Here is a 20,960-nt window from a genome sequence, read left to right as displayed (position 1 = left end):
ACAAGGATGATGACTCAAAAATGCAGTGGAGTCGGAAAAAATGTGTAGAATAGAGCCACCTACAGGCTAAAATATTACACTCTGCTATATTAGAACACAAAATTAAATTGGATTGAGTGAAAAACGCGAAAACACCACTTGAATTTATTCATATGGAGTAACTGGTACACTGTAAAACATACACAAATATTTAAAAAATGCAAACGTAAGGATAAAATATTTAAAATATTCTTTAAAAACTTTAACCGGGCAAAAGTATTAATATCTATAATATCTGGCAAACAACACAATTTAAAAAAAGATATAAAAACCAACTCAATATTACTGTCTATTTTGTCCACAAGGTGGCAGCAAAGAACTTACATAAAGCAACAGAAAACGCAAACTGAATTTACATTTTTGTTCTATACTGTATTTAGTCAAAACAATATATTCTCCATTTTGTAGCGTTTTTCTCGATTTTGCTAAATCTCTGTCCAATCAGCTTTCAGCCTCTTACTGTTCTCACAAGTCTTTCAAAATATTTTCTTTCTCATAGCATAATTTGTTCCAGTATTGAGTATAACTTGTTGATACAACAGTAGAAATATGGGATAAACATCACATTGGATTTGTCATCAGAAAATTTAATTATGTGCTTGTGTAGGGGCCCCTCAACGCCGCCCCACAGCCATGTTTTGGGTCACTGGTGCCCCGCATGAAAGAGCCATTCTACCGCACTAGTGACAGTAGCGCTTGTCCGCTTCCTCCAAAATTCCACCAATCACGTGAATCCTCCCCCAAACACTTTCCACCAATCAAACAGAAGCTTAGCTCCGTTCCTGATCAATCTGACGCGAGCTTCTCCTTGTTTTTAGCCAATCGCAGGCTAGGCCGCCTGAGCAGGGGGCTGGGCAATAGAATCGGCGGGATGGACAAAACATCACATCTCCGCATGAATTAAGCCGGGAACGTCCGCACAGCGAAGAACGAAAGTAAAATTATCGCGTATTTTTTATCGTTTTAGCTTATATTTTACGTCGTGAGAGTGTTTCTGATCACACGAGAAACGGGCTGGACATAGTTGCGCTGTTATTCAGAGAGATGTTGCCGCTGGCTTTTAGCGGAGAGAAAGTAATAACGACGACGACTCAATTAGCAAGATGGCTAGCGTGATAATGCTAACTAGATCTGGAAGCGAGCACCCACGGACACTTCTATGGATGAACGTCCAATATTGTTGCATTTGAATGAACTGAGGAATAAGAACGCGCAAAAGAGATCCACGCTACCCCGCGGCTGTCATGGACAACGTGAGGTCAACACGCAGGTGGGTCGCCGCTGTCTGACGTCGTAACTTGAGGCATGCGTCACTTTCTTACGTACGTCACTCAAGTGACGTTTTGGCCCGTTTTGGTTCTTAATCTATGTAAAGATTTATGCATATAATAACATTTAGCAGGATTTTTTTCTCGAATATAATATTTTAAGCCTCAATAACATTGTTGTGATACACAATAATATAAAAACTATAAGGGACTTAAATAATTATGAATTTAAAATCTATTGATCGTAGAAGTGCAAAATATACCAAATGTAAACAAACTAAAAGAACGAATGCAAAATTACGAATATATTGTACTTTAAAGTCAAACGCAACTGAACTGTTATAAATAAATCTACTGTACTGGATTAAAGCAAATAATGCTTAAGATCCGTAACATTTTATAGGTTGCACATTTCATTCAGTGATTCTCCTTATCACTGAAGTGAGCACCACTGTTTGCATTTATGCATGATGGGGGTGTGCTCTAGTTTTGCAATGCTCGCTCACTCATTTGAGCTAGACTTGCAAAACGACTCTCATGGCTCCCTATTAGATCAGGGTAACACCGAGTATAAACTTGATATTTACATATGGCCTATAAAAAGATAGAAACATGAATCAAACTAATAACAATTTGACTGCGAAACATGTACCCCCAAATTTGAATTAGAATTAACTTCCAATCTTTAATCCATATGACGTCAATATTTCAACACAAACTGAATTCGCCACACCCCAACGTACCTCTGGAGGTGAAAGAACCCGTTGATGGCTCGGGACCCCCCCCCCCCCTCCCCGCTTCACCCACCGTTTCCCCCCCCCCCCCCCTCCCTGTTCTTGCTTATGGTGTTGACAGGAGCACCTTCTGCCAAAATCCATGTGACTCACTTGAGTTTCCACAATGATGAAGAGCTTTGGAGGGAATGCTGTTTTCCCTCCAAAATTAATGGGGGGGGGAATTACAAATAAGATGAAAAATACACAGACTTTAGGCAAGAATATGTATTGGTAAAAAAATACATGAGGCAGGACAGACAAAAATATTGGGTGGAAAAATACACAACAAGGATTTTTTTTTTTTTATTCTGTGAAATGAATGTCAATTTATTTCCTCGTAGCCACGACGAGGACGAAGAGTCGCACTGCACAGATCCCGACACTAAAGAGCGGACCAAAGACAAGAAGGTTTTGTGCAAAGTCAAGTGGTCCCGCGACGAGGTCCGAGCCCTGCACTTCAGTCTCAAGTTGAACTCTTTCATCTAACAAGAACTTGAACAGATTTTTCTTTTTGCTTTTTCCCAAGGATGAAAAACTGAAAAAGCTGGTGGAGCAACATGGCACAGACTCATGGAAATTAATAGCTAGCTATTTTCCCGTAAGTTTGTCGTGTCATGTCGGTATAACATGCTACCAACAGTCATTAGCAAATTAGCGTGATCATTTCTTTCCCGGACGGTTTATATATATATATTTTTCCACGTACGTAATGTGGTCTTACTCACTTGTCAGGGGAGGACAGATGGCCAATGTCAGCACCGCTGGCAGAAGGTGCTCAACCCGGAGCTGGTGAAAGGCCCGTGGACAAAAGAGGAGGATCAGAAGGTAAGTGGATCCGGGAGTGTTCCGTGGGGCACGCACGTTACCGGTAAGCGATAGGGGAGACAGAAGGTAGAGCCGGCCGGCGCCATTTCTTCCACTTCCCGCCAAAATTAAAAAAAAAAAACGTTCTTGGCTCCGGCCTGTGGCGCCTGATCCAAACACTCCACTACATCATGGCTAATAAAAACACCTCACAAGTGGCTGCTTTCCAGCCCTTTCCCTGAAGGGAGGGGGTGCTAGTCACCGCTATGAGGTGAACAACAACCTCCTTGAATTAATCAGTTTTTTTTTTTTTTTCTTGAACCTTTGCGCAGGTGATCGACCTGGTGCACAAGTACGGTCCCAAGCGCTGGTCGGTAATCGCCAAGCACCTCCAGGGCCGCATCGGCAAGCAGTGCCGCGAACGTTGGCACAACCACCTCAACCCAGAGGTGAAGAAGTCATCGTGGACCCAGGAGGAGGACCGCATCATCTACGAGGCCCACAGGCGGCTGGGCAACCGCTGGGCCGAGATCTCGAAGCTTCTTCCCGGACGGTAAATGCCCGGAAAGACAAAGTTTTCGACACATTTACTGAGAGCACACTCACCGAATCTATGTAGGCTAAGGACATGCACACACTGCTAGCTTACACGACTGTTTGTTTTTCCAGCGCAGGGAAAAAAAAAAAAAACATCCCACGTTGAATCACTACAGAACTTGAAGCCAAAGACGCAGGAGTCCTTTCAATTGCTGAAAATTGGAACATTTCCAAGTTTTAAAAGCTGCTTTAGTAGTTGGATTCCCCCCCCTCCCCCCTTCCACTTCAAAGCACCAAAGTCTTACTGCTTGTCACATGTTTTGAACAGGACAGACAACTCCATCAAGAACCACTGGAACTCCACCATGAGGCGGAAAGTGGAGCACGAGGGCTACCTGCAGGACGCCGGCGCTAAGGCGGGCACGTCCCCGCACGGCGGCGCTGCCAAGAGGCGCCATCACTCGCCGCGTCCTCTGACGACAACATCGGCCGAGCCGCAGCTTTGCGATCGGAGCCCCCTGCCCCCCGTGACGGCACCCAACCAGGTCCGCGTTCAATCAAACTGTGCTCACTTGTGGCGTTTATCAACCGCTGTTTGTTTTTCTACTTTTGTAGATGACGGGATATGACTTTGATTCTCAAGGGCGCCACCTGATGGACACTTTAGTTTTCACACAGGTGAGTTTGACCATTTCAAATGGTTTCAAGGTGTCATCATTGGGCTAAAAGTCCCTCACTGTACTTACTGTATGTCTGCTTTAATGTGTTCTTTAATCGCTGGACTTTCCTGTGTTCATTTTTTTTGCTAACGCTACAGAAAACAAACCAACCTTTGGAACGTATGTCTCCTGTGTCCAAACGTGTACTTGTCTATCTGTTTTGTGTCTTGTCATTCTTCTTAACCCCTTTGGTTTCCCTCTCGTCCTGTCCGACTCTTCCCTCCCTCCCTCCCGCCGCCCCCCCCGTTTCAGCCGCCCTGCCCGGATGATCCCGACAGAGAGCAAAGAATTAAGGAGCTCGAGCTGCTGCTTATGTCAGCCGAGAGCGAAGTCCGTCGCAGAGGTCCATGTGTAAGCGCACCACTGTTAGCGACGTAGCATAGCTTGCATGTGTGTGTGCGTGACATGCATACACTGCAAAAAAAAAAAAGAGAGAAGTTCCTCCAATCTACATTATTTTTTGCAGTGTATGTAAAATCAAAAGTGGCACACATGTTTTTTGGCTCTAGTGTTTCTCTAGTAGCTAGCTTCCCATCTGGCTCCTCATCCCGACTGGCTTGAAGCTGCACTTGGTAGTCCCCCCCCCCCCCCCCCCCCTCTCGCACCCATCGCCATCATTCAGGACCCATCCATGTCCTCTTTGCATCTCATTCACTCATTTTCCACACGGCTTCCATCTTCCCAGACCTTGGAGCAGTATTCGGCCTGGTCAGATAGCACTCCAGATACAGCGAGCAGCAGCCTGGAAGCGCAGACTGACGGGGGGTCCTGGTCGCAGCTGGAGAACCTGCGAGGGGATCCCGGCCAGTTGACCGCCTCCCCCGGCAAGTTGTTGGCCGTGGAGGCCAGCGCGGTGCTGTCCACCCTGCAGACCATACGCGACTTTGCCGAGACCATGGAGCTCATCGACTCGGTAAGAAAGAAAATGAATTGAAAAATGTCGAATGTGTTTAAAGACGGACCGCAGATGTGTCTTGCCACGCAGGACCCGGCGGCGTGGAGCGACCTGACCAATTTCGACCCCTCCGAGACGGCAGCGGTGCCGCGGCACGAGCAAGCCGCCTTCGCCGCGCTCCTTCAAGAGAGAAGCGCTGACGCTTCGACCGTCTTCTGCCCGACCACCAAGACGGCGGCGGCCAGGAGGAGGAGGAGAGAGCGAGGCGAGCCGTCCCCTCTTTGCGACAGAACCTACTCCTCTTTTCTGGAAAACGTTTCCAATTCGCCCAAGAGGACGCTCGCCAAGTCAATGCCGTTCACGCCGACGCGGGTAAACCACATCAGTCTAATTTCTTTTTTCCACGCATCAAGCTGAGCTATCGAATTGAGGCGTCTTGTCTTTTTGGTAGTTCTGTAACATCTCAGGGGCAGAACATCTCAATTTGGAGAACCCGGCGCTCACCTCCACGCCCGTCTGCGACCAAAAGTGTCTCCTCAGCACGCCTATTCACAAGGAATCCACACCCAAACACCAGAAAGAGAACGAAGGGTAAGTGACCTGTACGTCAAAAACTAACCATGGCAACTCTAATATATATTTATAAATATATTTATTTTAGTTCCAGGACACCCAAGTTTCGTAAAACAGTTATGATTCCAACACCGAGGACGCCGACACCCTTCAAGAACGCTCTGGCGGCACAAGAGAAAATGCACGGCCCTCTAAAGCTGGAAGTGAGAGTCACAAACATAAAAAAAAAATCAACAAAACCAAAAAATTTTCAGAATTAATCGAAGACGTTTGTTTTTCCCCTCAGCCGCAGCCGTTAGCTTTTCTGGAAGAAGACATTCGCGAGGTTCTGAAGCAGGAGACCGGGGCTGATATCTTTAACAGGGCGGCCATCTTGCAGTCCGACTACAGAGAGTGGAAAGAAAATGTACGCGCCGTCACTCGGAGGGGACGCACACACACACGCGCGCTACATTGGCGGAATTCTAACCTCATGTGTGTCGTCATTGCAGGTGGACGCTCCAGCTCGAAAAGTCCGCAAGTCCCTGGTGCTGGACCCCTGGGGGAAAGACTGCCTCAGTCGCCAGCTATTCCAAGATCAGCTCAATGATGCACAAGTCCGTCCTAAGCTCATCCATTTTGCTTTTATGCCCACTTTATAACGTTTTTTGGAATTTCTTATTGTGCTCCAGGTTCCGGATGAGAGTCTCCTGTCCGGCTCCTCCCTGAGCTCCCCAACCCCCGAACAGCAGCTGCAGGACGAGGCGGGGGAGGAGGACGAACGCGGAAACCCTACGACAGAACTGAAGGAGACACCTTCGCCAGCGGCCCAGCACCTTCGCCGTTTCATCGAGAAGAAACACCACAGGGGGGCCAAACAGGTGCTCATGCGGGGAAGTCGGACGATTTTTTGATGATTTCAAAAAACTGTCCGGCCGTTGAGTAAAATGTGTCGTCCAAACTCGTTCCGCAGGTGAGCGAGTGGGAAGCCGTGGTCTACGGCAAGACACAGGACCAGCTGACTTTGACGGAGCAGGCCCGCCAGTACCTGAACCAGTACCCATCGGCCGGCGGACCCACGTCCAGAGCTCTTGTACTATAAGGACACCTTTGACCCCCCCCACACACACACACAATGAAGGAATCCAGAACAATAAATGTGAGGATACTAACTGCCTTTCAACAGAGAGCCTGCAATTTTGCTTCATCAGATCTGTAAGAGAAGATAAGGCATCAAGGCGGGATGTTTGCAACTGCATAATTTTTTTTGGGGGGGGGGGGGGGCGGAGAATTTTTTTATGGTTTGAGGGCAACGCGGATAGCACTTGTGATTGTTTTTAGTTTTTAACAAACGTCCCCTGGTTCAAAGCCGAGTTGAATGTATTTTATCGTAAGGGGAAAGGTACTTTGATGTTGAGGTTGTGTTTGTATTTATTTGTATTATTATTATTATTATGGCTTAGATATTAATATAAATCAGACAACCACAGAGTGAGTAATTCAAACTAAAAGGAAAAACGTTCGGCATACAGACAGCGTTTGCTCGGAGCAGGCTGCGGCTGTTATTTATTTACTAATTTATTTATTTTGCGTTTTTTTTTTTAAAGAGCAACTATGGAAATGATTTTTTATCGTCACAATCGACCTGTAGGATAACTATGACTTGCTACCACCTGGCCAATCATTTTTTTTATCTGCGTTTTTTACTTATTCTGACCTCTAATCATAGACAAATTGCACTTTTTTTAAAAAAAAAACTTTGAAATGATTTTTTTTTGTTTGTGAATGTGTAGTTTTTTATGTGTTAGTTTGAAACTTTCCTAATTCAATGCTGACGTGAAATGCTGTTTGGTTGTATTATTATTATTTTTTTAAAACATCCTTAAAAATTGATTCATTGCTACCCATACTCGATACTCAAAAGTGTCCCGATACAACACAGCAAAACCCATTTTGGATTTAAAGCAAAATGACACGATCCTATTGTCTTCTAATCTGGATTATCCTGCATTACAAGTGAGAATAAGAAGGGAATCTTGTCAGGGAGCTCGAGTGGAAAGATTAACAGAGTCTATGTATATACATTGTGTTTTGTTGTATATTTGAGTTAGAGCAATGAAGTCCATATCAATGGTAAAAAAAAAGACAATAGAAGCAATACTACTGTATTTGTGTGTAACGCTGGCTGTCCTTTGTAACAATTATCTTTAGCTGAGGTATGAAAACTGCCCATTTCTACCCTGCTCTGCATTTGGGACAAATAAATGCAATTTATATTTAAATATATTTGGGTTTTTATCGTAGCGAGTGGAATGTAGCGCCATGTAATGACTTCAAGTACTGTTGTCTCATTCAGAAATATTCTCAAATAAAATATGTATGCTATAAAACTACTTTGAAAAGTACTTTTTTTAAGAGAAAAATGTACCGCTAATAACACAAACTATAGTTTTGCTAGCCTTATGTTCCCCATCAACTATTAGCATGATGCTAGCAGACATTCAGGCTAATATTTTGATTGAAACAAAACAATTCATCCACTTGGGTTGTTACATGACCTCAGGTGGTTGTGACAGGGGAGTGGGTGCGGGGGGGGGTCCGCGCTGGGGCACGAGCCCCCTCGGCCAGAACAACAAGCCCCTCCCCTTTCCAGGGGTCAGCTGCCAGGCCTAAAGAGGCCCACTCAGCCGTGACTTAATGCCCCTCGTGGGTCTCTTTTGTCTTACACATTCACTCAATTGGCCACCAAATGGAGGGAGAATGGGGCCACTGGCCTTCTGCTACACACGCACATAATTGCACGCCATGTCCTCTTCGGAAATGAAGAGGCGACCCCGTTAAAGATGCCGTGCAATTCTTCTCCTACCTGCAGTTTTCTCTTTAAATATTTTCCCCCCCTTACAGTTCAATAACATAAATTATCTTTAAATGTCTGTTAAAAAAGTGCCCATTTTAATGTGTGTGTGTGTGTGTGTGTGTGTGTGTGTGTGTGTGTGTGTGTGTGCGCTTCAACACACCCACCTGCCTATCAGTCCGCACACACACACACACACCCTTTGCTTTTGTGAGCGCTAGACAGCAGATGGCAGCCCATTATCATAAGCAGTCATCTGGCAGGCATCTCGCTCCCCCCACTTGCCACCAATCGTCCCTCCCTCCATCTCTACATACTTTTTGGCGGGAGAATCCAAGTGATCATTTCTATGCGTGTGTGTACTTGTGAAGCCCCCCCCACCTCAATTTAATATAGGTCACGGTTTGTGTCATCGTCATGTGATTCCCTCGGGGACTCCCTACTTCAGAATGAGTTACCATGACGATCATCAAGTTTAAAAAAAAATGGCAACGTTTGTCTTGAAAAGTACAACTAAGTATTTTAATATAGCTTTCAAGCCAGTAGAGGGCGGTAGTCAAGTCAAGTCAAGTTTATTTGTATAGCCCTAAATCACAAGCAGTCTCAAAGGGCTTCACATAGATAATCAATCGACAATCATAATTAAATAGTTAAATTCACGGTGACTAGACAGTACACAACACTCGCACCAAATAGCACAAAGAGTAAAAACAGACAAGAGCAACGAAGAAGTAAGAAGTGCCCGGTCCGCTCGATAGCACGCCAGCCGCTCCAGTAGCACAACAGAGTCCGGTGTCCAGCGACCGGACAGCCGCCAGAAGAATGGAAGGCACGGCCGGGCGAGTTGGGCACGCCGCTAGTCTGGCCCGGACGCCTCCGCGCTTCCCCCGCATCTGCCTCCTCGCACACCGCTTCCGACGCTGCTGGTCCGGGGTAGGAATTCTTTCCCAATTTTGACTACTAGTCCCAAGAAGTAGCTTACATCAACAAAAGCTACCTATTGACATAATTGAACCCGGAAATTGGCAGACATTCGTTATTTGGGCAGGTCGATTTGTCGTTTTTACTAATCGAAGTGGAAAGAGGTTCACGTTTTCTCAATTCTATGAGGAAGCAGGCCATTTAAAAATGTTGTGAATCTTATTAAATTACGTCAAATGTAGATGAGATTCTCAAACTACTGATGCAAATAAATAACCTGTATATATATATATATATATATATATATATATATATATATATATATATATATATATATATATATATATATATATATATATTCCACCAAAGCAATGGTGTAATGGTGTAATGGTGGTCCCTTGTCCAAAACCAGTTTCCAAACTTTCTCTTTCTGTCACCGTATTTCTGCATTCCCACCAACAAACCTCTTCCTGCCCCCTTTAATTTCTTGTCTTAACATGGCTGCATGCAACAACAACAAAAAACATCATGAGGATTAGCTTTTTGTTTATTGAGGAAAAACAGCATATAAACACATCAATGGGAAACTGCCTATAAATATGAGGTGGTCTTCGTTTAGTCCCCCTCAAAGGCCCCGTTGGTGGCTCCCTGACATTCGCTCTTCCTGCGATACTTCGAAAGCATTCTGTGCAGCAAGCCGGGGGAGCGCTGCATCTGAGGGGTGCCGTGGGGGCTCCGTGGGGCCGATGGGGGCCTCCGCAAAAGGGTGGGGGCCTCGCCGGTGTCCGCTTCCCCTCCTGAACGGCTAGTCCTTCTGAGAGCTTGCAGAACGGGACCGCTTGGCCGACAGATGAAAGGATAGTTGTGAATTAGGGTGGATGAATTGCATGATGGGAAAGTGCGTCCTACCTGGCACTGTTGCACCGTAGGCGTCGACTCTCTCCTTCAGAGAACGAGGCGGCTCGCTGAGATGCGCTCCTTCTCCTCATTGGAGTTTTAGGTGGCAAGTTTTCCTGCAAAACAGTGAAATGTTAACATTCTAACAAAATATCAATTGTAATGTAAAAAAATAAAAATAAATATCATTGGAAAAAGAATTAATGCCACAAGCGACCTTTCCGAGCTCCAGGACGCAAGATCCAGGGAAATATCCCTGCTGGCCGTCCTGCAGGCGCCCGAACCAACGACCAGAGCAGTCCTGGGACAAAACCACAATGACGTCACCAGCGGTCAACTCCAGCTCGTCAGGCCAGTGGGGGCTGTAGCTGTGTACCACCACCATCTAGTGGACACAAGGAGAATCACATTGTTTGGATCAAACACTGTATTCTATTGGATATACAGTATTGTATATATAATGTAAAAAACAAATTTCAGTCTGTGATCAAATTGCTGATGATCTACTTGATCTTCAGACTTCTGAGTGAAAGTGCGCATCTGAACCAAAGCGGTGAACCAATTGGATTACGTGTCAATGGGATTAAGACGCGCGCTGGTAAAATAGAACGCCTAATTGTGGGGCTTCTTAGCACTTCTTAAATATCTCGCCTGGCGTCCAACATCAGCAAATAGAATGGCAAGAAATCAATATTTCATACAGTACTTGAATTCAATAGGCATAAACTGTGTGATGTGCACGCTTTAGCCACCAGGGGGCAATATAATGCATACAGTTCTGTATTGTATACACTTCAGGTGATGGCTTTAAATACACAAGTTTGCTAATCAACGTCCAGTACACGTAAATTAAATGTTTGCCTTCGACTCAAATGAAAAAATGGACAACTTGATTATGAACATGAAAAAAAAAAAAAACTCGCCTTGACGTCATTGCCTCCGTATGGATGTCGGCCTGTCGGGTGAAGGGTGACATTTGTTAGAAATGAAAGACTTAAATATGCTTTTAATTTGCAAATACTCGAAATAAAAACTAACAGAAAAATAAATAAGCATATAACCACCCATCCCTTCCTTTAGCTTCTTCCAGTTGCATCTTCCTTCCATTCTTTCTCTATCCTTTCTTCCAACACTTTCCTCCATTCCTTCCAAGCTTCCTGCTATCTATCCTTGTATCCTTCCCTGCTATCCTTCAATCTATCATTGTTTTCCCAACTCTACACACCTACAATCTCCCCCTTCTAGCCTAACTAAAATCAGTGGTGGTCAACCCGAGGAACGCGGAGCTGCATGTGTCCCCCCCCAGCTATCATCGGGTGGTTACTGACCTTGCGGCGCTAGCACCGTGGTGAACACCTCCAGGTGCTCGTGGTGGCTGTGCATATAGATGCGCTGCATCTTCTCGACTGGCACCGCGTGGCTTGTTGCGCTGCACAAATAAAAATAAACGCCGCCCCACTAATCCACAGCAACCACTCACTGAGCGGTGGAGGTAGCCGCTGGCAGCGGTGCAAGATATTTTAAGTCACATCTATTTAGTTAAAAAGTGCTTTACCATTTGTTGGTAAAAGTAAAATTACTCTTTGAATGGAGAGAGTGGGCAGGCCATGTTTTAAGTAACATTATTTCACTGTCATACAAATGTAAATGATTATTTTAAGGGAATTATTGTTTTCCTGCGAAATGGTAATTGGTGTGAAATCGGGGTCCTTGTTTCAAAATTTGTGATTTGTAGTCCCCCTGAATTAAGTTAAAGCCAAAAAGGTTTACATAAGGAAAAGTCACGGTTAAGCAGCTTAGGCGAGTGATCTGATTGATGAGGAGCAATTCTTAGAAGAGGTTGTGCCACTTTGAAGAATGAAGAGGATTTAGTGGAGATAATTCAAGTAAATCACAATGATAATTAAAAATGGATTTAGATAGGGTTTCAAAAATTCCAGTGGAGGCTTTTTAGAAAACATTTATTTTCACTGATAAACATACCAGTTGAAACATTCCAGGCTTGTGGTGATAATTTAGGAGTCCTTGTAGATTTTTTTTTTCATCGTTTCCCAGGTTTGGACTTCTTTCCTCCTGAAGGTCTTCCTTGAGGTTTCCCCCCTGCTGGTTTTCCACGAGCCCCCTTCTTGCCTTTCCCCTTGCCGCCGCCGCCGCCCCCCGCGTTATCCCTGCGTCCCTTCCTCCCGGCCTGCTTGCCCCTCTTGCTGTTCCTGGCCGCCGCCTCCTCTCGGTCCTCCTCCCTCATCTGCTTGTTGACTGCCTTAGTGACGTCTAGCTTGGGCCTCTTGCTGTCCATCATCTTAAGGAGCTCCAGTTGCTTGTCCTTCTCCACTGAGAAATCACCCACGACTGGTTGGAACTTGCGCCTCTTGCCTTTGAAAGAGAATTGACAATTTATTAATATTTAGTATAAAAAAGCAGCTAACACAGCTAGTATGCAAATACTAACCGGTGCCCTTGGCCGGTTTCTCTTTGGGAAGCTTCTCCTGGAACCTCCCCACGGAAGCTGTGGATGTCCGCGCCACGATGGATGCTCGGATCAGCTCGTCTTTGGACTGCTTAGCCACGGGAGTCAAACCCACGCCAGGGACTTTGACCTTCTGCGCCCGGGCAATGTTCCGCAGACGGTTCAGCTCATTCTTGGCCACACGCTCCTTCTTGGCGGTGACACGCTTGGAAAACTGGTCCTCATTCGGGTCGGCCATCTGCGGAACCTCGATGAGCCATTCTTTGGTGTCATCCTTGGCGCGCTGGTATCCCCAACGTCTCCGCCACTCTTTAGCCGTCTCGTCCCACACTAAGTTGGTCTTCTTCTTCTTCTGGATGCCCTTTAGCTTTGCAAACTGCTCCCACTACACATGGAAGAATTATAAAGTTATTTTTTATTTTTTTACCAAAACCAGAAAACAAATTTGCAACAGAATAGAGTTTGTTAGCTATCTTGCTTACTTTAATTTTAGCTGCATAAAACGAAAGTTGAAATAATAATATGAAGGTAATCCACAAGACTGTGAAGGAGACACACAAAGAATTCTAACCTTGGTCGGAGGCCGAGGCTTAGGCAGCGGTTTCTCCCGAGGTAAGGGGGTCGTCGGTTCAGGTAATTTGGCCACCAAGACCTCTTGGATCCTCTCCGTGGGGAGCTTCCACAGCTCGTTAACGAGTAGCTGCGTGTTATCGCGGGCTAGTGCGCGGAGAAACTCGGACGCGTTCTTCCCGGTTAAGTCACGCGTCTCTACGGGGTTCTTGTCGTAGGCCAGTAGGTTGCCGAGGTCAAAGTCCAGCTCCAGCTCTTTATTCACGGTAATACTGCGAAGCTTCTCCGCTTCGTCGCGCTCCACCTGGGCGAGGAGCTCGTCGAAGTTACAAGAAGCCGTGGCCATGTTGGACGTGGACTGTATCGTTGTGTTTACACGTGCTTATATGAAAAACAAACACTTCCGGGTTAAAGTTGAAAGAATGTAATTGTGCAATTTACCCACAAGAGGGAGACATCCCCCTTTTACCCTAATGTGTTTTACTGCAGTTCATAGTACTGAACGTACTTAAATATTTTATATGCATTTATTTTTAATGTTGATAATTTTTCAAAGGTTGTACTTTGTGTCAAATGTTTTATACCCGCTGGCGTATACATTTCCTATTTCTATTTTAGGACATTCACATTATTTTTTAAAAATAGCTTTGATTAACTTTGCAAAAGATTAATGTCAGTGTTTCCACTGAGATGAAATGTGTATTAAAATATATATAAGCCATAAGTTGTAGGTTGTTATTTCGGGCCCTTTTCTGCACTAATTTGAAGAAGGATGAAGGTGTCTGATAACAACATGATGATGTTATTATTAGGGGTTGGCTTGTAATTACATTGTCGGCCATAGCGCTCCGCCTGAATGTTAAGGCGCTTGACAGGCTCGCAGATAAGGTCACAGGCAAGGAGATGGTGGATAATTGGTGGCCTAAAGTCTCTTGTGGGATTTAAAAAGACCCCTCATGTCTTCACTAGACGAGATGCAAGGCAGGAAATAGAAAGTTTGGAAATGCATTTGTTACAGCGATGAAATATAACATTTAGATTTGGAATTAGGGTAAATATATTTGAAAGAAAAAGTAAAAGTCATTTGTTACATTTAATTTTGTGGTCAAAATGTCCGCCTTTCCCATTCCTTTTTCTCCTGCATTTCAGTTTCTCCCCCTGTTTTGCTGACTTTTTGGATGGAGGGATGAAGGCAGTAAATGGGATTACTTTTCCACACTATTTCTTTTATAGAAGAACACAGGGTACTCGTCACTTTTTCTTCCATGACGTATTGAAGCTTTTCATCAAATGGAAATCCTCACACAGGTTTTTCTTCCCAAAGTGGCTTTGATCGTCTCCAGTGAGCTCTTAGTACGAATCAAAGCCTTTTGACAGCAATGATACACCTTCAGTCGCCATTTTACAGACTTGAGACGGCTTTTTATTTTTTTTTATTTGCATTAGCGCTCCAAATGTGTCAGAATGTGAAGGTTTCCCCCGTGAACAGGCCAAAACAAACTCTCTGTGATGTTATTCAGTTTATCTGAAATTTAGAAAAATAATTCAAATTAAAAGGAAAATTGAATTTAAGTCATTTATTATTTCATTCAAATTTCAACGTAGTTTACAAAACACCATGGATGGCTTAACAAACCCTTAAACAACGAATATTTGAACAAAAAAGGAGGCGCAACACATTTAGACAGACAAGATAATACTCGAAGGCATTTATTCTTTAACCTCATTGCAGAAAGACTAACTTGTTACTACATCGAAATATCCTTATTATACTGCCCCCTTGTGACCGTTGTGCACCCGCAATAGGGAGCAGCGCAATGTCCAACTGAATTTAAAAGAACCGGATTTGTATCAGTATGTTCTGTAGCCCACTTTCCGCTCGCATGTGGCGGGGAGGAAGTCACCTCTAAACTGCTCATGCACAACAAATAATATTCACCTAACTGCTCGGGCTTAGGCACTTTTCATGATTACATCGGCCGCTTCCTGTGGCTTTGAATCTGGCATCTCGGGTCGGAGGAGTCTTTTATCGATTTGCTAAAAATGCCACTTTGGCGCTAGGCGGCCATGTTAAGTCCCAACACGGATACGGAAGACGTCAACGGGCGATGCCAGAGCGAGGCTATTTAGCGACGGATAATAAGAACAAATATTGACCCAAGTCTGTCTGTGTTTTTGTTGGCATCCAGGTACATCGGCAAATACCCATCCGGCTCTCAAGTGGAGCCTGAGAAATCCCCTTTGAAACCCCCCCCCCCCCCACTTTAATGAACGCGGGGGCTATCCTACGTGAGGGGCATTCGAGGTCCTTATTGATCCCCGCTCCTTAATTAGCCCTCCGAGTGCACATCAGCGCATAATTAGACGGATTCTATGTCCAATAAATGCGGACAGACACTAATTCCTCTCAGGAGACGGCTTGTCCAGAGAATGAAGAATTAGGTCAATTAGTTTAGTTTGTATATTCTCAATATTTTACATTGTTGGATTCGTTTCCTCGATTTCAAAATTGTGCATTGCAGCCCAAAGTGATTTTTGTCATCCAGTTTTTCTTTGCCTTCGTCCAACCTGGACGATTAAATGGCGCTCGCATGGTATTTACCCGGCGTGATGCAACCGTAGCAAAACGAACCCCGCTTTCACCTAAGCGTCCGCGCCGGGGGGGGGATGATCCCGAGCTATAAATAATATGGATTGTATACGTCTCTGCCGAGGCCCTGCGGCGTCGCTATAATGGCTTTGATATGGAGATTAAAACCTCAAGGCCTGGACTTGGAGCGAAACAACTTCTCAGATGACTTTCTGGAGACATAAAAAGCGGAATTCGGGATCTCAAGCATGGAAAACGTGTTTTCGCCACCTTCCAGTCTTCAAAGCGAAAATTGGGTTTGTTCAATAGGGCGCTTTTTAGATAGCCAGGGAGTCCGTAGGCGGTATGACGGAGAAATCGATCCACAAAAATGCAACTTTGGAGACTTTTGGATGGGAAAAAAAAACAAAAGAAAAAAACTTTGGGTGTAAACAGAGTGATTAAGCAAATCAAGTGTTACATAAAGAGTAGCCATTAATCCCTAGTTGTAAAACATCACTTCAACTTGTGAAAGTCAAAACAAAGCAAACTCGTGGCAGCGTGCCCAGTAAAAGTCCAACGTGTGGATGACAACAAAAGGGGGAGAAAACTTGTATAAGCCCTGACTTCAGTTCAAACCCATTACATATGTTTTTAAAAGTCATACACTTTTCTTAAGCCTTTAATTATTATTATTATTATTTTTTAAACCAGCAGTCATTGTCACTTTAGCTCACATTGACGCGTGTAGAATGATGCAGAGTGACAGACGGCAAGATTTCTAAATTTGTGAACTGCCACCAGTTATTTACCAATATATATATATATATATTATATATATATATATATATATGGGGCTGTAAAAGCGAGAAGCGACAATGACTTCACGGCCCAGCGAAATCCCCAGTCTAATTAATGTTTACATAAGCATCTTGTGTAATTCACGACCCAGCACGTAAACTCTCAAGGACCCCCAGGGGGGGGATGACTCGGGGCAGTCGGGCGTGGGGGGTGAGGCGAGCCCACCTGATTCCACACACAACTCAGTGAGCTGAGCAATTAAATAACAAGAAAAGTAATTAGTAAGTGATTAAATCCTGGAGCGAGTCAGATAACTACTGTTGAGGAAAATCTACTGGGGGGGGGAGAAGAATGTCTGGGTGAAGCAGCGTGTGGCTCAATGTTGTTTTGGTTTGGTTTGAAATCCTCGTACACCGCTTTCTGTGTTTCAATTTGACGCTAAAAATATTTTTGAAGTTTCTGAATGTGTCAAAGATTAGGGCAATCCGACAAAGGGCAGATTTGGAGCGAAGGAGGCAGGACTGCTACTAATCCGATTAAATGGCAACATAATATAATTTATTTAAGATTGCTTGAAGAGTTTATGAATGTATAACAACAAACATGACAATTCTTTTGATAGATTCTCATAAAAATATTGTGTGTATTATTTTTCCAGGGACATGAAAATAGAAGCTGGTTGCACATCGTTACATCTCATCATCTTCTCATCTTCTCCGATATTTCCCGAGTGTTGCTGTCTGCTGCGTCTTTTCACATTTGGCCAGATCTTGTCAACACAAAAAGGAAAAAGAGGTGGGTGGGTTCTTGTTCTAATGAGCCTTGTTTTTTTTTTTTTCCCCCTTTATGTGTGCGTGTTCTTCTGCTCACTTCACAAACAAGCTTTTCTCCTCATTAAGAACATCTCACATTGGCTTTCTGGAAAGCATCTTCACTGACCTGCATCATCTTTGCTCCAAAAAAAAATAATAATAACCTTTTTGCACATTATGAACACAACCATCCCCTTCTTATGAAATAAAAATAATACGAAAAAAAGTCACTGGGAATAACAAGCGCCTTGTGAGTTGACCCCAGTGTGCCCCCCCCCCCCTCCGATTTATCACGCAAGCTGGAACCGTAACTCGGTGTGACTGCCGGCGTCTAAAAAAGGTTACAAGCCGACGTTGAAGATGCGCAAATGGCGCCGCCCGCAGTCTTATGACAGTTGTCGCTCATTAGCTTGACAATAAGCTTTTCTTACATTTTCCGGCCCGTTTGCGACCCTCGCTAAGATGTCCGCCCGCTGCCGAGGCACGACCGCAAACACGACGTTTTAGCGTCTTGGTGATGGTGAGGGGAAATGATCGGGAGTGCAAAACAATATTTTTTAAGGTCAGTGAAACTTAAAGGGGGAAAAGGCACGTCGGAAATACGAAGGAATTTCCTGCTTGATTTGCGACACTAGATTTCAAGAAAACATTAAATGTATGGATTTGTTTTTCTTGCGGTCAGTTCAAAATAAAATCGCGTTGTTATGTGCATGCCAGAGCAGCAGGGGGCGCTGTCACTCTTAATAGCAACGGCATTTCGGCTAGCCATAAGAAAATATTTTCCGGAAAAACAAACAAACATTTATACGTTTCAAAATAGCCTAAAGATTTATTTTTTTTGCTCAAAGCTTTTGTCGTAGCGGCTCAGAACTTTCAAGTCAATTCCCAATTTTGTTCCCATTAGTGGCCGTCATTCTTCTCAGTGACACGCTCTTCATAAATGGCGTCACTTAATGACAGCAAATCAAACTCTGAGGCAAACCGTCAAACTTCCATCCGCATATCCATTTTCAAACGCACACAATACGACTAATGCCCCGACGACCGACCTTCACACACACTTTTGATTTACATCATAAAAGCAAAGTGCGTGATGTGCGAGATAAGCAGGTGCAGGCAATATGGAAAGAGGATGTCAAAATATACCAGCGATGGAACTTGCCATTTATTCCAAAAATTCCACTTAAGACTAATGTAGCATTGATATGTAACAATTTCATGTTCAAATAATATGAGGCAATGAAATACGTGCAGTTGGCTTCACGCCATTACCTTTCTCTATTGCCGCGACGCACTCCTCATTTATCGCAAGCTACGCACTGGCCATCCCTTGTTGAATATTTAAAATCATCTTTAAGGAACTTCACACGGAATTATTGATCACTTTCATTTTAGAACGATCCGACGCTTGAAGTACTTAAAATGCGCACATTTTATTTGACGAAAAAGAGTGAGTCAGGTTCATACTGCATTATTAAAACGTTTGTTGGAGCCACGACGACACTCCCAGAAGTTCCATTCTGTCCAGGCAATGTTTTAAGTGACTAATTCTCCAAATTTTATTTTAATTTCCTGCTATGTGGCCCATTTTATGACACTTTTGATAATGGTGTCCCTCAGGGTTATATACGTTGCCCCCTTTTATTTGATTTTCTTTTAAGACAAAACGAAATTGATGGGTATACTTTTTTTAAAAAATGCTTATTTTCCAGAAATATTTAACATACTTGCCCATAATCAAGTACTGTTTTTAATCCTTAAAAGCTTTTTTTAATTGAAATGCACGACTTATTCATGTTGCTGACCATTACAACCAAAAGCTGTTGTTTGACTTTGTTTTGTGATATAAAATGAAATGTCACCTCTGTTCGCTTGGCTACGCTCAACGCGAAAGGTCAAAACATCTCGCCTGGTGTGCGAGATGTTTTATAGAGCGTAGTGAGATGTCGTAAAGTGTTAAAAAAAAAAACACCTAAGCAGGTGGCAATAAGCACCCGAGCAACAAGTCCTCAAAAGGCTGCAGCGACCTCACTGATTAAAACGAAGGAGCTCAAATTATTTCGGGATTCAAGGTGGCCTTTCTGGCACAATCGATCACTCGCCCTGGAGGAAACAGTCTCGAGGCAGCAGGTCAACATCCCAACACCCCTCATCACATTTATCCAACCGCGGCTCTAATTACGGAAACGTCGTTTTAAGCCGAATAATCTCTTCCGCTGTGGACGGCAGAGTGATTTGCAAAGGAGGCGACGTGCGTTGACCACGAGGTGTTTTCTATTTGTGTCAGCCAACATGTGTTGCCGGTGATGGGAGTTGACGCCTCGCCACCCCGAGGCCGCGTCGTGAGACACCACGGCAGGAAGCGTTTACACGCGTGCCAATTCCATCGCTAGTCTACCATGATGTCACCAGACATGGTAAGGAACTGGATGTTCCTCGAAAATCCAAGGAAGAAGACGAGAAAAAAAAAAGATCAAGGAAGATCCCAGATGATGAATATTAACATTCAAGTCTGGCCTGAAAGCATTTTGCAGGAATTTCTGGCAAGTACTGGAAGTGACAGCCATCCTCTGTTTCAACATTGGTCTGGCCAACCCCCAGAAAATCATAAAAAAGTGAAATGACCAAGAACTGAATGTTCCTCCAAAACTGGATATTATTGACCATGTCCTTCATCCATCAACAATCTTAACAGGAGACATTTAACATGGACGCCATTTCCCATATCAATCTGTGCTGATTGGCCGATTGACCCCTTGCCATGTAATACGAAAGTGGAACCTAAGGATGGACTTCACCTCATTGTGACAAATATGCAGCATGCAAAAAAAAAAAAGTCACCATTAACAGGAGAACAGAAAGTTAAGTGATACCTCCAATTACCCCCTTTAATTACTTTGTACTGAAAAGTGTAAAAACAGCATTTTTTTTTTTTTTTTTAATCATCATCCTCTCGCTGCTTGGGATTCTAATGGCTCGTCTCATCCTGGATGGAGCGTTCCATCTTGAGAGTGTGATTTGGCGCGGGGCCCTCGCTGCGTGGCGAGTGGCCCGAGAGGCTGGTGACGCGCGTATATACGTGCGGCAATGAATCAACGTCGCATCTCTCGCCCATCCCTTCCTGACTTGGATGCAGATGCGGATTCATTCATTAAGTGCCACGCGGAAAGGGTCAAGTATTAGGGACAACATTGCGACGGTCACTATATTAGGTACAGCCATAGGATGAATATTAGTGGCGCTGCAATCATTTCACGGTCATGTAGATCTTTTTTTTGTAGTGTAAAAATGCCAGCAGGTATCTATAGGTCTATTATTGGCGTACAAACACACACACCCCGCACACACACACACACATTCATGAGTCATCCCGTCTAAACTAAAGCACTTTGTCAGGGGATGGTGAGTGGAAAAGGGTGGGAGGGGGGTGGGGGTGTTTGGGGGCGTCCATTCACGTTGCAGCCACGGCAAGAGTCGCG

At 44.2% G+C, this 20,960-nt stretch overlaps 3 protein-coding genes and 1 long non-coding RNA gene across 6 annotated transcripts; 2 read left to right on the top strand and 2 right to left on the bottom strand.

Annotated features, from left to right (window-relative positions):
- Positions 1 to 897: 897 nt before the first annotated feature.
- Positions 898 to 7,956, top strand: mybl1 (MYB proto-oncogene like 1). 3 transcript variants are annotated; one of them, XM_085938927.1, is made up of 16 exons: positions 898 to 1,309; positions 2,425 to 2,524; positions 2,610 to 2,681; positions 2,816 to 2,908; positions 3,220 to 3,440; positions 3,753 to 3,969; positions 4,040 to 4,102; positions 4,396 to 4,494; positions 4,829 to 5,056; positions 5,129 to 5,410; positions 5,490 to 5,629; positions 5,700 to 5,814; positions 5,898 to 6,017; positions 6,103 to 6,207; positions 6,283 to 6,471; positions 6,564 to 7,956. In XM_085938927.1, the coding sequence occupies exons 1-16, from the start codon at positions 1,284 to 1,286 to the stop codon at positions 6,690 to 6,692; spliced, it is 2,199 nt and encodes a 732-aa protein (XP_085795053.1). In that variant the 5' UTR covers positions 898 to 1,283; the 3' UTR covers positions 6,693 to 7,956. The 3 variants fall into 3 exon arrangements, with proteins under 3 accessions (XP_085795053.1, XP_085795052.1, XP_085795054.1); XM_085938926.1 differs by having other exon boundaries at positions 5,111 to 5,410; XM_085938928.1 differs by lacking the exon at positions 4,396 to 4,494 and having other exon boundaries at positions 5,111 to 5,410; positions 6,564 to 7,955.
- A 1,103-nt stretch (positions 7,957 to 9,059) lies between these two features.
- On the top strand, positions 9,060 to 20,359 carry LOC147041627 (uncharacterized). Its single transcript, XR_015069192.1, has 3 exons — positions 9,060 to 9,377; positions 17,328 to 17,464; positions 19,769 to 20,359. It is a non-coding gene; the product is annotated as an uncharacterized LOC147041627 (long non-coding RNA).
- LOC147041629 (uncharacterized) lies at positions 9,952 to 11,660 on the bottom strand. The gene is made up of 5 exons (XM_085939550.1): positions 11,591 to 11,660; positions 11,186 to 11,217; positions 10,480 to 10,647; positions 10,275 to 10,378; positions 9,952 to 10,203 (listed from the first exon to the last, which is right to left on the bottom strand). Exons 1-5 carry the CDS (start codon positions 11,658 to 11,660, stop codon positions 9,981 to 9,983), a joined length of 597 nt encoding a protein of 198 aa, XP_085795676.1. The 3' UTR covers positions 9,952 to 9,980.
- On the bottom strand, positions 12,207 to 13,696 carry rrs1 (ribosome biogenesis regulator 1 homolog). The gene is made up of 3 exons (XM_085939744.1): positions 13,301 to 13,696; positions 12,712 to 13,114; positions 12,207 to 12,635 (listed from the first exon to the last, which is right to left on the bottom strand). The coding sequence occupies exons 1-3, from the start codon at positions 13,643 to 13,645 to the stop codon at positions 12,304 to 12,306; spliced, it is 1,080 nt and encodes a 359-aa protein (XP_085795870.1). The 5' UTR covers positions 13,646 to 13,696; the 3' UTR covers positions 12,207 to 12,303.
- Positions 20,360 to 20,960: the final 601 nt, after the last annotated feature.

The sequence above is a fragment of the Syngnathus leptorhynchus genome, chromosome 19, assembly GCF_054491065.1.
Source record: "Syngnathus leptorhynchus isolate UIUO chromosome 19, UIUO_Slep, whole genome shotgun sequence".
NCBI lineage: Eukaryota > Metazoa > Chordata > Actinopteri > Syngnathiformes > Syngnathidae > Syngnathus > Syngnathus leptorhynchus.
The sequence above is the reverse complement of the archived record's forward strand: the minus strand, read 5'-3'. Positions and strand labels throughout refer to the sequence as shown.